Source organism: Convolutriloba macropyga, chromosome 2 (genome assembly GCF_964194025.1).
Source record: "Convolutriloba macropyga chromosome 2, txConMacr16.3, whole genome shotgun sequence".
NCBI lineage: Eukaryota > Metazoa > Xenacoelomorpha > Acoela > Convolutidae > Convolutriloba > Convolutriloba macropyga.
This window is the reverse complement of record NC_134469.1, coordinates 11,603,944-11,619,920: the sequence shown is the minus strand read 5'-3', so window position 1 is coordinate 11,619,920 and position 15,977 is coordinate 11,603,944. Positions and strand designations below refer to the sequence as shown.

At 37.5% G+C, this 15,977-nt stretch overlaps 1 protein-coding gene across 2 annotated transcripts in view; it reads left to right on the top strand.

The window, feature by feature from the left end:
* Positions 1-15,188, top strand: part of LOC142356485 (uncharacterized) — a 99,880-nt gene extending 84,692 nt beyond the window's left edge. For both annotated transcript variants that reach the window (XM_075408390.1, XM_075408382.1), the window contains 2 exons: positions 1,809-2,027; positions 10,848-15,188. In XM_075408390.1, coding sequence (XP_075264505.1) covers positions 1,809-2,027; positions 10,848-15,108 — 4,480 coding nt within the window. In that variant the 3' untranslated portion in view covers positions 15,109-15,188. The remainder of the gene's footprint in view (positions 1-1,808; positions 2,028-10,847) is intronic.
* The last annotated feature ends 789 nt before the right edge of the window (positions 15,189-15,977 follow it).

Genomic DNA, 15,977 nt, shown 5'->3' with positions numbered 1-15,977 from the left:
TTTTTAGGCAAGAATTGTGAATTTTTCGGCAATAATTGGATAATTTTTGATAACATTTGTCTAATTTTTGGTACTTTTTAGCAAGTTTTGGGTATTTTTTTGACAGAATTCGGTATTTTTTGTCATGAATTGGGTGTTTTTTCAAGAGTTGGGTATTTTTAGCAAGAATTGGATATGTTTGGCAAGAATTGTGTATTTTAAAGCAAGAATTTGGTATTTTTTGGTAATAATTGGATAATTTTTGGTAACAGTTGTCTATTTTTGGCAAAAATTCGGTACTTTTTAGCAAGTTTTGGGTAATTTTTAGACAGAATTGGGTATTTTTTATCTACGCGGGATAATATTATTAAGGGATTATCTTACTAATCTACTTCGTGTCAACAGCTTGGGTATCATGCTGTGAGGTACATTTTTGAAAATCACGTAAGCCGTATGTAACTGTAAATGAGTCACCCTATCTATTTTAAGATTAAAACATTACCTAGCTTATCCCCTTTGTGTGAACAGCTTGGATATCATACTGTGAGGTGCGTCTTGGGCTATTGACATTAGTGAAGTGTAATATGGGAATGGGTAATAAACCTTCTTATTTTGTTATTAAGGGATTATCTTGCTAATCCCCTTCGTGGGAACAGCTTGGGTATCATGTTGGTGAGGTACGTCTTTGGAAATTGACATTAGTAAAGTGCAATATGGTAGGGGGTCAATGACCTTACTGATTTGTTGTTAAGGCACTATCTTGCTAATTCCCTTCGTGTGAGCAGCTTGGGTGTCATGCTGTGAGGTACGTCTTTGGAAATTGACATTATTAAAGTGTAATATGGTAGGGGGTAAATGACCTTACTGATTTGTTGTTAAGGCACTATCTTGCTAATCCCCCTCGTGTGAACAGCTTGGGTGTCATGCTGTGAGGTACGTTATTGGAAATTTGCATTATTAAAGTGTAAAATGGTAGAGGGTAAATGACCTTACTGATTTGTTGTTAAGGCACTTTTTTGCTAATCCCCCTCGTGTGAACAGCTTGGGTATCATACTGTGAGGTACATTTTTGAAAATCAAGTAAACCATACGTAACTGTAAAAGAGTCATCCTATCTAATTTAGTATTAAAACATTACCTAACTAATCCCCTTTGAGAGAACAGCTTGGGTGTCATGCTGTGAGGTACGTCTTTGGAAATTTACGTTATTAAAATGTAATTTGGTAGGGGGTCGATGACCTTATTAATTTTTTGTTAAGGCACTATCTTGCTAATCCCCTTCGTGTGAACAGCTTGGTTATCATGCTGTGAGGTACATTTTTCAAAATCACGTAAGCTGTACATAAGTGTAAATGAGTCATCTTATCTAATTTAATATTAAAACATTAGCTAGCTAATCCCCCTTTGTGTGAACAGTTTGGTTATCATACTGTGAGGTACGTTTTTGAAAAGTCGTTCGTAACTGTAAATGAGTCATCTTAAATTATTATTAAAGGATTATCTTGCTAATCCCCTTAGTGTGAACAGCGTGGGTATCATGCTGTGAGGTACGTCTTTGGGATTTGAGGGAAAATGGGCTATACGTAATTTTTATACATAGGTACGTCTTTTTACCCCCCCCCCCTGATCTGCTCGCATATTACTACTTGCCTTATTAGTTTCCAATGTGAAAACTTCCAACTGTGCGGTGCCTCGTATTATGCTTCTGTAATAACAAAAGTGCAGTTCAAAAAACCAATCAGAACTTCGTACGCTAGAGATTTCACTCGCACTTTTGAGTGGCTTCGTAATTATGGTCTCCATAATTGTTCGTGGGCTGATAACTTCAGGTACGCATACGTGAATGTGCGACCTTGGATCTCGGAGAACCCGAGCTTTGAGAATCCTCTGAAGCCACCCCCGATTTCCCAAGACGTGGCTTTGTACGTTGTTGACTTGGTCACCCAGCAGATCCTGCCTCAGCATCTGTTGTCCGGACACAAAGCATTCACTCCTGCTGTCGAGTCTCTTTTCCTCTTCCTTGATGTCAGTCAAAACTTCGTTGCCAGGTGGGTGTTTGTTTTCAGCACTTTTGGTTGCTGTTGATTTTGGTTATTATGGTTTTATTTTTCTTTCAAACTTGTGTAGTTGAGTTGCGTCTGTAATAATCATTAATTGAAGCTAAGCATCTTTAGATTTCGGTGCTCTTCGTGCTCCAATTAAGATAGTTATTAACTCTTCTTTGATGCTTACTGCCATCAGAAAGCAGTTATTTGAAGGGCTGGTTTTTCGGCCAGGTTGTCTTCTAGTTGCTTGCGGCTAAGTTTTTCCCAATAATTTTGTTGGAGGGAAATTTAAACAGGAAATGCCGTACGTGAAAAAGTCTTATCGGATTTTGATTCTTCTTTATTCTTTGTTTTTCCTCTGACCATAAGTCCTCAAAAACGGATTAAACAGGTAGCGCCCCGATGTCATTAGGTGATTGAGCAACTCTCTTAGAGCCCTGCGACTTACTGGTCTCTAACTAAACGATTAACCGGAACTGTTTCGAGGAGACAGTTGCATGGTCTGTAGGGCGGTTCTCAATCTTAAAAACTTGACCAACCCCCCCCCCCCAACAATTCCATTGTCCACCCTCCTCCGCCTGTGAATCCCCCTCTCATCTAGCACCCCCCCCCCCCCATCGCTTGACCCCATGCCACTTTTCAGCTGATCTTTTTTTGTATGCATCATTTCATACACTTTTTAAGCGAATCGTTCGTTAAATTGTGTTAGCTGGTTCAATTGAACTAATAGAAATAATTAAATCAGTTAACTGTATTAGTATTTTTGGAATGACATACGTTGATGACATTTATCGCCGTTACTAAGCTTCTGTGAACACTTATAACCTAAATAAGAAAAGCTGCTTCTAATAATGTTCCTTGACTGAAAAGTTAGTTAATTTTACTTTTTCGTCTGTTTGCAAAGTGGCTCAGATCTGTATTTTCCTTATTTATATCGATCGTGTAGCTTTCAGTCTTTTAGGCAGCTCTTCAGGTGTCATGCTAGCTATGTCTGAATGAATAATTTTGAAAGTTGTTTTGCTTGGCGTAGTCTGTTTTTGGGTGGCGAAAAATTGTTTCAGCGAAATATTCTTTTTTTGAGCTGTGTCAAGGAGAAGGCAAAGCTGACATATGAGATTTTTGAGCGTTGAAGACTGGAGCCATTTTCAGTAACTAGACCTTCCAGTAGTTTTCAACTTTTTTCTGGGTTCAATATTTTAAAAAAATGAGATTGTCACCAATAATATCAAGTTTAAACACTAGAGCTACTCTATTATGATGAAAGTCATTAACAAAGAGTCAAAAAATGGAGGCAGATTTTGATTAGGTTTTTGTGAACGGCTAGTCTGTTTTTGTGAGATTTGGTCCTCCCACCCTGTAAGGCAAGCATCCCTAACCTTAAGCTAGCTAATGTCAAAACAACTCTCTCTGTGGTCTTTTAAGAGCCATCAGTCCGACTTTGTGTGTAATTGCTCTCGGAAGAATTTTAAGGCAATTATTGTACACGTTTTGGTCTTTTTTCAATGCCAAGTTTTAACTAGACCAATTTGACTTTTCGAGTGGCTTTTGCGCCCTTGACTTTTTCGTTTTGCCTGGTCTAAATTCTCTCTCGTTCACAAGAGCCATTAGCTGAACTCTTTGCGGCAGTTTACTACTGAAAGTCAAATGAAAAGTGCGACGAAATTGGTGTCAATTTTCACTTTAGTTGTTGTTAGTGGTTATAGTGGTATATAATAACCTCTAACGGCGTCATTTGAAGCCCCTAAGTATTTTTTGGTACTCCCCAACCGACTGAAGCAGGGTGCAATAGATTTGAGAATAGTCGTCCGAGAGCAATTCTTCCGACGTCTGTCCGTTATGTTTTGATACATTTGTCTGCAGATGTTTTTTACAATCAATTGTTGCATCAGTTTTATGACCGGGAATTATCTCATTCTTTAAATTTTTTTCAGTCTAAGCTTGATTCACCTGAGTTTTAAAATAAATTAAAAAGACAATCGGATATACAGTCGTTTGAAAAAAAAGTATTTTGAAGAGTTAATTTGATTGAGCAGTCTGAATTATTTTCCAATTTAATAAAAATTTCTGTGATTCTTTTTGGAAATTCGTCACTTACATGCTTTTGATAGCCGCCGTGAGACTTTCAACGGCTATTATTTAGCCGCTCTCCTTTTTGTTAATTTGCTTTACATTATAATCGTTTTTTTCCGTTTTACATTAGTCACGATTTTAACGGTTGACTTCTGACTTACTCTTTGTTTCAACTGAATCGATTTTCAATTCTTTCACCCATTGAATTACGCAATATAGCGAATACGGTCAGCGTCAAAAGAGCAACATTGAAAGAAACGGGATGAACAGATGAAGCCCGGTTATTAAGTAATAGTGCATACGGTTATCGAAGTTCAATAGAACGATTGCTAGCTGAAATTAAGCTTAATAGGTTTCAATTGAGAAGCTGAATTAAGAATTGTTTTAACTGAAACTGCACACCTAATTAGAACACCTTTTGAATCTTATGGGGGAAATATGGCAATATGTCCCTTCTTTTTTCTTTCTCTGGTTCAATCCCAATGTGCGTCAACGATGGCCGTTTTCCGGCAATCTGCCGGCTATGTTTGTAATATCCATTTGTTCATCTTACTGCCGCTAATCTGGTTGTGTTAAAAATTGTTCTGTATCGATATTTAGACTCTAGGCATCGTCTGTTACTCTACTATTTTGAATTCGCAGTTGTCTTGCTCAAACTGCTTGTCATCCTTTTACTTCTGATTTATATTTTTCTGTTGTCAAGGTGACGAAGGAAAATTAGCCTATATATTAAACGCGTGAGCTTTAAAATGGCTTTTATTGAAAACGTGTAAGTTCTTTTGCAAATTTTTAGGTTTACAGATTCTGCCCTTTTCTAGAACAGTCTTCCCTTTCAAGTAAATTTTTCACGCTTTATTGTTTGCTGGATCTCAGTTGCTCTCAATCAAACATGCTTTAATGATAATATATAAGCGCCAGTGAGAAACGGTGGATAGTAGGGGTTATAGCGTAGTTGGTAAGTTTTAGGACTGCTAATCAGAGGTTCATGGGTTCGAACCCTTGTCGGGTACCTTGCCTTTTGTACCCATGAAAATTTCTGAAGAACACCATGCTGCCCGGCGTTCGAGAGCAATTTTTGAGCAGTTAATTGGTATGTTCCCGTGTGTTTGGTGGGATAAAAATGTCAATTGTTCTCTTTTGTAGCAATTCTTTTTTCCAACCTCTTGGTCTTCTTTGTTTTTTTATTTCATTTTTGAACGGTGGTCTTTTGTAAAAACTAATGGTTTTTTTCACCGGTTTTGTTTTTGCTCAAACAGTTTTTGAGCTATCGTTCTTCACACTTATTCTTTCTTTCTTTTTCTTTCCCTATTTGTCTCTCTCTCTCTCTCTCTCTCTCTTTCATTTTCCCTCGCGCTCTCTCTCTCTCTCTACTCTCTTCCTTGTTGCGCTTTCGTTCTCCTCTTTCTTTCTTATTTTCTTCCTTTCTTTTGCTTTGTTTCTCTCATTCTATCTGTCTTTCTCTGTGTGTTTCTCTGCTATCTTTCCGTTTGTCTCTCTCTATCTCTCTGTCCTCTATTTATCCCCTTCTACTTCTCTCTGTCTTTCTCGCTTTCTTTTTTCTTTCTTTTTTCTTTCACAGTTCTGTACGCTGAACATATCGATTGCGCAAAATTGACAGCAATTAAACCAGTTGGGAATTTTTGTCGCCCCAAGAAACGGGAGATCAAAACATCATATATCCAAGAGCTACAAACAGACTGAATTGGAAAAATTAATTAGCTGCATCTTTCCACGATTTCTTTTGGTTTTGCATTGATGGAGTTTTATTGTAGCTGCTGATTTGCGGTTCTATTACCAATATCGAAGAATTAGCTATTAAATTAAGTTTTCAGCAGTTTTAGTCGTGATGTCTGATCTGCTTTGTTATTTTATATATCAGCCGCACAGGAGCACAATGGTTAACAGGGCTTCTATCTCAACATATTTTAAGGATCCTTAATCTTGTAGCCTAGCATAAAACATGCGTTTTGAGACGTGCTATACTGTTAATTTTGGAGTCATTATCTGTACATGTTTGCGCTCATTAAGCATGTCACATAAAAAACAAGTAGATGTAGAGGGCATCGGTAGCGTGATGCAAATCCAAGACAAAAGCAATACGCATTGGTAGCGTGTATGATAAGACCTGCGGCTGTTAGGCGAGGGTAATTGTTTCGCACCCGAATTGTTGCCGAAATGGCTACTGTTATGTTGGCCCAAAAAGTTGGAAATCATTTTTATTTCATAGTGTGGAAAACAATTTTTTCAATTTTTTCCATGGAGATTTAGTTTTTGTGAACATTAGACTTATTTGAGATATTTTTTGAGCAAAAATACGGGAAATGGGATTTAAAAATAACTGAAATTTAATGTTCATTCTAATGTTCAAAAAAATTAAACCTCCATGGAAAGAACGAAAAAATTGTTTTCCACACTACAAATTCCACTCTGGACGGCAATTATAAGTATACCAATCAAAACTCGCTCAGATGTATATATTGAGTGGCCAAACTAGACCAAAAAATGTATTCCCCATACAAAATTTTGCTATTTTTTCAAAATTGTTTAAGTGTTTTTGAATTTGCTTTTGAAGATAGGTGAGGACTTATGAACTGTTTGATCGGACTCTTTTGGCCAAAGCTTTAGCTAAATGTTAGCTAAAGTTCAACCTATTCTTTCAATAATGTCTTCAACTATGGTTCTTTAGCTCACTTTCTTTGGTTTTGCGTGACGTACAGAACTGCAAACTGCTGACGCACTTTTTTATGCTTCGAATAGGGCTAGTGTTTTATATGTTTCAAAGGAGAGTTTTCTGAAATAAAATTATTTGGCTTTTCTTTCATTTAAATCGATAATTATCCAAAATACATAATTTTCGGATATGTTGAAGTTTTTTGCAAAATATCTTTTTCATTTAATTTTTAAAAAGTTATTTGTGTCAAAAGACCGGCCGCAATGTCAAATAGCAAGGCGAACTAATTTTAGTCTCCCTGTGGATTTATTAAATGGAAAATGATTCGGTTTTTTTAGGTGCTGCCTTTAAAATATTTTTGCTTTGCTTGTTTATGTTAATTACAGACCGCCATTTTTTCATGTCAGGAGTCTGAAAGATAATTCCCGTTTGCGTGCAAATAAGTCCAAGGAAAGATGAATTATGTTTTCAGAGAAAATCTTATTTTTATTGCTTCGATAAAAGTTAAATAATTTGTAAAACTTGTGCTTATGTTTTGCCTGCATTTGTTTTTTCTGCTGTCCTATAGCTAAGTCTCACTAATAAGAGATAAAATTGGCTGCTTCAATTAGTATCTGTGAACCTATATAATACTTTCATCATGCCTAAGGGCTGTTATGACTTTGAAGGTTTTGTGGCGCTGAAAGGCGGAAAAAAATAATAAACGTTAATGTTTTTAATGAATTGCTAAAATTTCAAAGGCTTCAATCTCGTTTTTTTCTTTTTGCACGTTTTTTTCGTTCTTTTCTTTTTTTTTTCGTTCTCTTTACGACATATTTTGGATGATGACAGGTCTCATTGATTTTTAGGGACATAAAAGTTAAAATTTTCAATGATTCAAGTTGAAAGTTGATATCTAACGTTTTTAATTAAAACAAAAATTTAACTGATTTTTGAATTTTGCCTTTTCTTTCTTTTTCTAAATTTGTAACTTACTATTATTAATGACGGGTCCTAGTAACATATTCTGTGTGAAATTTTTAGATCTGCCGGTATCAGATGTTATTTTGTGGTCATTACTTAGTCTCACTAATGTCAGGTTGTTTTGGTTTAACGAGGTACCTATTTAGTACGTTTTGTAAGCTTATGGTTTTTATCCCTTCTGAAGTTATTTCGTTTCAAAATAATCGTTGGAATTTTGCCCGTGTTTGTTCTATTTTGTCAACATGTTACCTAGTACCATTTTAGAAGTTTTCTAGTACCATTTTAGAAGTTTCCTAGTACCTCTTGGAAATTTTAGAAGTTTCGGAAACGCTGACTACGAAAGCATAAATAAAATTTTAAGTACTGAACCCTTCAAACCAGTTTGCTTCACTAACATAAACAACATGTGCGAAGAATTTTACCAGTACATGGATCAAATATTCGAGGTCCACGTTCCCAAAAGAACTAGACACCGACAAAGTCTACCTCCCTGGATATCAAGTTTCACTTCTTACAACATGAAGAGACTACAAACCCAAAAACGACTCTTATCCGAAAAACCCACTAGTTATCGAAAACAAGAAGTTCTTAAACTTGAAAACCAATTGATAGAATCATCGGAACTGGACAGGATTGAATAACAGGAGAAAATCATGCGTGCAAGAAATACCGGTACAATCTTCAAACAATTGAAAAGCCTGAAAAAATCACCCAGCCTTCCAAAATTACTAATCAAAGAAAATCAACAGAGCACAAAAATGCAAGAGCAAGTCAACATGATGAACGAGTTCTTTCACTCAGTGTTCTCACCCAAAATTCCTTTCAGTATAAAAGATGTAAAATTGAGAAATCCTGAAATTACAAACTTTGAAATCTCAAAGAAAGCAATCTACGAAATACTTCTTTCGCTAGATGCCACAAAGTCGCGAGGCCCAAATGGCATACCGCCTGCATTTTTCCAACGTACAGCACGCGAAACAAGTAAGAATTTAAATGTACTTTTCAAGCAGATAAAACGACTGAGAAAAATCCCAAACTCCTGGAAAATTGCAGCTGTGACACCAATCTACAAAAAAGATGACAGACGGAAAGTAGAAAATTACCGACCAGTCTCTCTTTTAGACATTGACAGTAAAGTTTTTGAGAAATGCATTTGTTCAGCTTTATACGCTCACTTCGAAAAATTCCTAACAGAACACCAACATGGATTTGTTAAAAAACGCTCAGTTTATACAAATATGCTATCCTTCTTGAAATCAATTCACGACGCACTCGATAACGAATCAAGCACCGAAATTGTAGCATTCTACACAGATTTCTCCAAAGCTTTCGACAAAGTGCCGCATTTTGAGCTTGTACAAAAAGTTGCAAATATTGTAGTGGGAGGTTGCCTATTAGAAATCATCATTGACTACTTAGACAATAGGAAACAATTCGTTCGGGTAGACAACACAAGATCGGAAACTTTAGATGTAACAAGTGGGGTACCCCAAGGTTCTCTTCTCGGACCACTCCTGTTTTGCATATTCATCAATGACCTACCTGATGTGTTAGTTTTCTCTGACCCATTTATCTTCGCGGATGACCTAAAAATTCTTGCAGTGAAGAAAACGTTTTGGCAAGTTCAAAACGATCTCAATGGTATTGAACAGTGGGTAAGCGAAAATAAAATGAAATTAGCCATGGACAAATGTGCAAAGCTGAGCATAAGAGGTCAAACACAAAATTACGAGCTTATGGGCACTAAACTAGAGTCATCCAAAGTCATCAAAGATCTCGGCATCTATGTTTCCCATGACCTGACGTGGAAGACACACATCGAAGAACGACTGAAAAAAGCGAACAAAGTACTCTACCTACTTCGACGAAACATAGCTCTTCAACTAAGACAAGAGATCAAGCTCGGACTCTACAAGTCACTAATTTTGCCAGTACTCTTATATGGCTCTGCATGTATAAATCCGAACCGAGGTGAGCTACAACAGCTTGAAAGATTTCAAAAGAAAGTAGTCAAATGGATCCTTGGACAAAAAGTCATGCCGTATCCAAATCAACTGAGACTTCTTAACATACTACCACTACCAATGTTCATACAACTAAATGACATTCTACTTTTATCGAAATTGACAGAAGACGATAGCTTTTTACCAATGCTGAAACAAAATTCAGAAAAAGGGAGAACAAATGAATTATTCAAGCTCTCGAAAACCAGAACTGAAAAGGCTAGAAATGATTTCTTTTTCCGTACATGCAGACTAGCAAATCGAATAGAAAAATACATTGAATTTAATACGAAAAAAGGCCTTAAAAATCGATTTTTAAATTTCGTGTGGAAGTTTGTAAACGAGCGATTCGACGAAAATAACATCTGTAGCTGGCATCTATGCTGTGACTGTCAGATCTGCAGAAATAATAGGACAATTTTCTAAGACGACGACTGGGACGAAAATCCCCTCAGTGAAAACTGTAAATCCCCAACAACAACAACAACAACAAATTAAAGACGAGTCCCTACCTTTTTCAGTATAGTACAAGTTTAATTGTTTTATTTACGTTTTATGTAATGCTATTTTGGCTTTGTTAATTAAAGTTTTCAATTAAATTGGTAGAGAGTTTTGTTCTTGCATTCTAGTCTCAGTAATGGTAAGTGTAATCGACCCTCTTTTTTGGCCTTTTTGCTGCATGGAGTGGTTTGAGTTTAACACCTTTTCGAAAATCTCGAATTTTTAAAGTTTATCGCCTCATTTGGTTTAAAAAGGTCACCAATTTGAATTAGCGGGGTTGGAACATTTTGTGCTGACGCACATCACTGAGCCTCCTCTGAATAACACGGTGTTAAAGCGCTTTTCTGTATGAGGGCAATCTGCCGGCTATGTTTGCCGACTAGTGTGTGATTTGCTCGCTTGGAATTCACCTTCGTTTATGAATAATTGAAGTCGTCGATACAAACTTTAAATGTAATTCACTTCGTTGATTTTCCCAGGAATGATTTTGAACTTCTATATAGTTTCTATGCAATTAAGAGCTTTTGTAAGTTTTGAGGTAACGAGGTTTTGATGGAGCTATCATTTTGAGGTAATACGGGAACCAGTGATGTAATCTGTGTATCGTCATTTCAGGTTTGAGATGTTGCGTTCTTTAGTTGGAGGCGCTTTGCGTCCTACTTCCTGCAGATATTGTATTTTGTACAGCAGTTTCAGAAGTCAGTCCTATAGGTTTGCACGAACCTGTACAAACTTAGCTGAGAAATTAGACGTGCTGACAGATTTTAGTTGCAACGTTCAGCCCTTCCTCAGCGACTCAAACTTGGGTGCTGGTCAAATCACAAAACCAGACAATAGTCAAATACAGAACTTGATAACACAGTTTCAGCAAAACGAATTAGTATCTGAGCTAGCATACGAACAGGGAATGTCGACCAAAATGTTTTCCCTTTGTTTGAACAAATTCAGAAGCTATCTGGTGGAGTCTTCAGTTTTACCGCAAGATCTAAGCTTCATTTTGAACGACATCGTTGCGGGTTATAGATCTCCAGATGACGTTTTTCCATATTTCCTACAACACAGCAAAAGGATATACCCAGTGCTTAACTGTTACGCTGACTTGCAGAAAATCAGCAATCTGAGCAATCCAGCAAACTGGTATCCAAAGGCTCGTGAACTGAAACGAAAAATAGTTTTTCACGCTGGTCCCACAAACTCTGGGAAAACTTATGGAGCTACCCAAGCGTTTTATGCGGCTGAGAAAGCTTTGTATGCTGCACCTTTAAGATTGTTGGCGACTGAAATCTATCTGAAGTGCCAGGAACTGAATATTCCGTGTGATTTGATTACAGGTGAAGATCAGAGATACGTGAATGTTGACAGGACTTCAAGTGGTCATACGGCTTGCACTGTTGAAATGGCAGACGTTGAACAAGTTTACGATTCAGTTGTCATTGACGAGATTCAGCTGTTAAGAGACGAACAGCGAGGGTATGCCTGGACTAGAGCTTTGCTAGGGCTGCCTTCAAAAGAGGTTCATGTTTGTGGTGAACCAGCTGCTGTGAATCTTGTTAGAGAACTTACCGAGTCATGCGGTGACGAGTTCGAGTTGCATGAGTACGATAGATTGACGCCGTTATGTTTTGATGAGACAGCAATTAACTCTTGGAGTGAGGTCCAAAAGGGAGATTGTATCATTGCGTTTGGACGTAGTGCCCGTTTTGCGGTAGCTGCGGAGTTGGATAAACTTGGGATTAAATATGCAACAATATATGGTGCTCTGCCACCTCGAACTAAAATCGAACAAGCGAAGGTCTTCAATGATCCGAATTCTGATGTTGATGTTTTGATAGCTTCCGATGCAATTGGTATGGGTTTAAACTTGTCAATACGTCGGGTTATTTTCAGCTCTATAACAAAAGCTACTCGTAATAACGTTACTGGAGTTTTGAAAACAGTAAGGGTGCCCAAACCGTTAGCGATGCAGATCGCCGGTAGAGCTGGAAGATTTGGTAGTGCCTATGAATTTGGTCACGTCACTGCTTTCGGCCAAAAGAACTTAAATGAGTTAAGAAATCTGTCTATCGAGCCAGTAGAACCTATCAAAAAGGCTGGAATTGCCCCAACCGCGGACCAGCTGCAAATGTTTGCATACCATCTCCCAGAATATAGTTTGAAGAATCTTATGGAGATTTTCAACATCATAGCACAAGTTGACCAAAACTTCTTTTCTTGTCCAGCTTTTGAATTCAAAGATATTGCTGAACTTTTAGAAGATATTGATATTCCTCTAGCTGATAAATACAAGTTCTGTCTTGCACCGGCAAACGTAAAGAGATCACCGTTCATTGCAAGTATGATGCTGAAATACGCCCAGAAGTATAGTCGTGGCCAATCTCTTCGCGTTGGGACAGTAAAAGATTGGATCAAATGGCCGATCGATGTGCCCAAAAATCGAGGGGCATTGCAGAGTCTGGAAGATGTTGTATCAAGTCTGGAGTGCTATCTCTGGCTCACTTATAAATTTCCATCTGTTTTTGATGATTACGCTGGAGTCAACTCTTTGACAAACGACGTCTCCAAATTGATCGATAAAGGCTTGGAGAAACTGAAATTGTGCAAAATTTCAGCGCCTACATTTGAGAAAAAAGGCGCCTTTGTGGCAATTCAGGAAAGGCCAAAACGTCAAAGAAGAGGTTTGAAATCGTCTCTTAAATCTTTGCAATTAGAACTTCAAGAGTCGCACCAAGATTCTGTCAACATGGAGAGTGCGACACCACAAAAAGTTGACAACTCGACTCAAAGTTTTGATCTGAATGTTTTAAAGACCGAACTTAGCAAACCTCGGTCCCAGTTAGAGATCAGTGAAGTTTCTAATTATCTGGAAAATATAGAAGACCCGCACATTGAATTGATGACTTCAGACGCTGGATCAACAGTTCCTGATCTTGAAGTTGATAACAGCACATTGATAGCTAAAAGCACGGATAGTATACCCACTGATGGAGCAAAATTGGCAAAAGATTTCTACGACTTTCACCTGGGAGATCCTCATCGAATATTTGGACGTGTGAGACGCTCAGTTCTTGGAGCGTTGATTTTGGATGTGAAAAAAATGCAGCAATGTTTGATGCAGAATCCAGCGAAGTTCAACGAATCGATTGAGTTCATTTTGAAGTGCGAGGATAAAGATCCACTTTCTCGAAACCAATTTCTGTCAATTTTGACATTGTGGCATTCTGCGGAAATACATCTATGGTTCATGACTCGATATCCTGCTTTTAATTACAAATTTGACCAAGTTATAGCCAAACAGAAAAGAATTGAGACTGTGTTGTTGCCGTTTGTTGGCAAAGAGTATTTCGATCAGTTCCGACTATGTGACGACACTATGCAACCTTCGCGAAGTGATATTGGTTCCCATCTTCTTGGATATTGCATGAAAAAGAGTCGATATACACTTAGTATGTACGCTGTGTCTGATCCCCAAATTTTGTCCAAGATTGGAAGTCAGTTTACATCCCGTTATTTTGCTCATTTGTTGGAAGAAACTCGGAATGATCCCATGTGTGTAAATGGATCTTCAATTGACGAAAGCTTTGAATTTTTAAAAGTTCTTCACAAGTACGCGTCTAATGTTTTTCCAGAATGCGACCCAAAATATTTGACTTTAATGAAATCTGAAGTTACCGATTACTACAATCAACTTAAATCTAAGCAGACGTTTGAATATTCGGACCGGTTCAAATACAAGACAGAAGATGTTGAACATAATGAAGTTGAAGATGACCAGTTCAGTGAAAGTGTCGGAATAGTTCCAGAAGTAGTCGATCAGAAAAACGTTCCAGATTTTACAAGAGGTGTAGAAATAAATGCCGCTGATTTCCTGAGTTTCCACTTGGGCCAGGCTGGTAGAATTTTTGGGCGAATTCGGGCTCAAATTTTGCACCCTTTAAGCAATGAATTGATGAACATTCAGACAGCGTTGATGAACAACCCGGGCAAGTTCAAAAAATCAGTTGATTTACATTTGAAACAGAATTTAACCATCATTCCGAAAACTGATGTTAGTCTTTTCCAATGTCTGGAAGCATGGCACTTGTTGGAACTGCGTTTATGGTTTATGAAAAGATATCCTAATTTCGGTTACAAGGTCGCAGAACAAAGTGAAAAACAGATGAACCTTGAGAAAGTTTTGGAACCATTTGTAAGCAAACAGTACTTTGCGCATTTCAGATTGAGCCGACCGAATTTGAAACCTTCTCTAAATGAAAGTGGTTCACACTTATTGGGTTCCTGCATTAAACGGAGCAGAAGTTACATCGATTTTTTCGACGGAAACAACTTGCCCGACAACGTACAAACTATCGATCCAGCGTTTAGCTATGATTGGATGGAAAGCAAACTTGAAAAAGCTATTCGAAATCCAGTTGATTACTCGATCGAGGAATCTGTTCACGAATCTATTGCGTTTTTGCGTGTTATTCACAAACTATCGTATGTTCTGTTTGATGAACTTAACCCAAAGTCACTTCATGACCTGCAAGGCCGATTATTGCAATTCAAATCGAAGTTGGAAAGCGAAGTTCAAAGTTTCGGTACGAAAAAGCAGAAACGTGACAGAACAATGTCTCTCGATGATTCGAATAATGTTACATCTTTGATTGGTCAAGTTAAGTCTGCATTAAGAAGTTTGACCTCGTACGTTCGGCGGCCATTGAGCGAAAATCAGAAGCAGGGGAAGTCAGTTCCTGAAACATTCAACAAATATGGTGCTAAGTTGAGTGATAATAACGTAGTTCAATTTGATGACTGGGAATCATCGTCTGATGGTGGTTCTTCTGCTTTTCCTAAAAGGAAACGAAAAACGAAGCGGAGGAGCATAAAGCGTTTTTAATATTTGAACTTGTTATTAATAATGCACAGCTTATTTTGGAACTTCTGTACTGATTATTAATTGATTGTTCTTCAAATAAACTTTTGGCAGAAATGAACTGTTTTGAAAGTTTACTGTGGACTAAATATAGAAATTAGCAGGCGCGATCATACAGAATAAGGGGCGAAGAAAGATGAACTTAATAGTTATCTGTAAAAGCTGAATATTGTCTGTTCTGCTTTTTAAAGAGATTTTTTCACGCCTGACTTTTTGATTTGTTCGTTGTCAAGATTGTTAATTTAGTGTTCAAGACATTTGAATTGCAGTGAACTCCTTATTTGATGACAATTTACTGCCTGAAATTTACAACAAAAATAGCTTAAATATGTAGTTAAAAGCAGTGATGTCTGATTCCTTATTTTTTTCTCGGAATTAAAATCAATGAGCTGTAAATCCTTGATTCCTCAATTTTTGAATTGATAGGTCAGGGGCGTCTACTGCCACTAGATGTTAATTGCAGCAAGCCACTGGTAGATGTTTCGGCATAGTGAATAATTTTGACAGTGGCGATTGAGGAAATGTTTGAATGAAAGCTTTTAATTGCTCTCGAACGAAGTTAGAAGTAATTATTGTAAACATGTGTGTCGTTTCTTATGCAAAATTTTTGCTCTTATTCCGAAATTATGTCTGTTGTTTAAACAAAGGTGACTCTGAGACAGGAAAGGACAAGCGCGGGATAGCTGAGAGGTTATTGTTGAAGTCCAGAACTTGGGGTATTACGCCGGCGGGGTTTCTCGAATCCCTGCCTAGTCGGAGTTTTTTGCACCTATAAAAAATTAATCCTGGCCATTAAATTGCCCCTTTTATAGCTGTAAGCTGAGCGGAGCTAA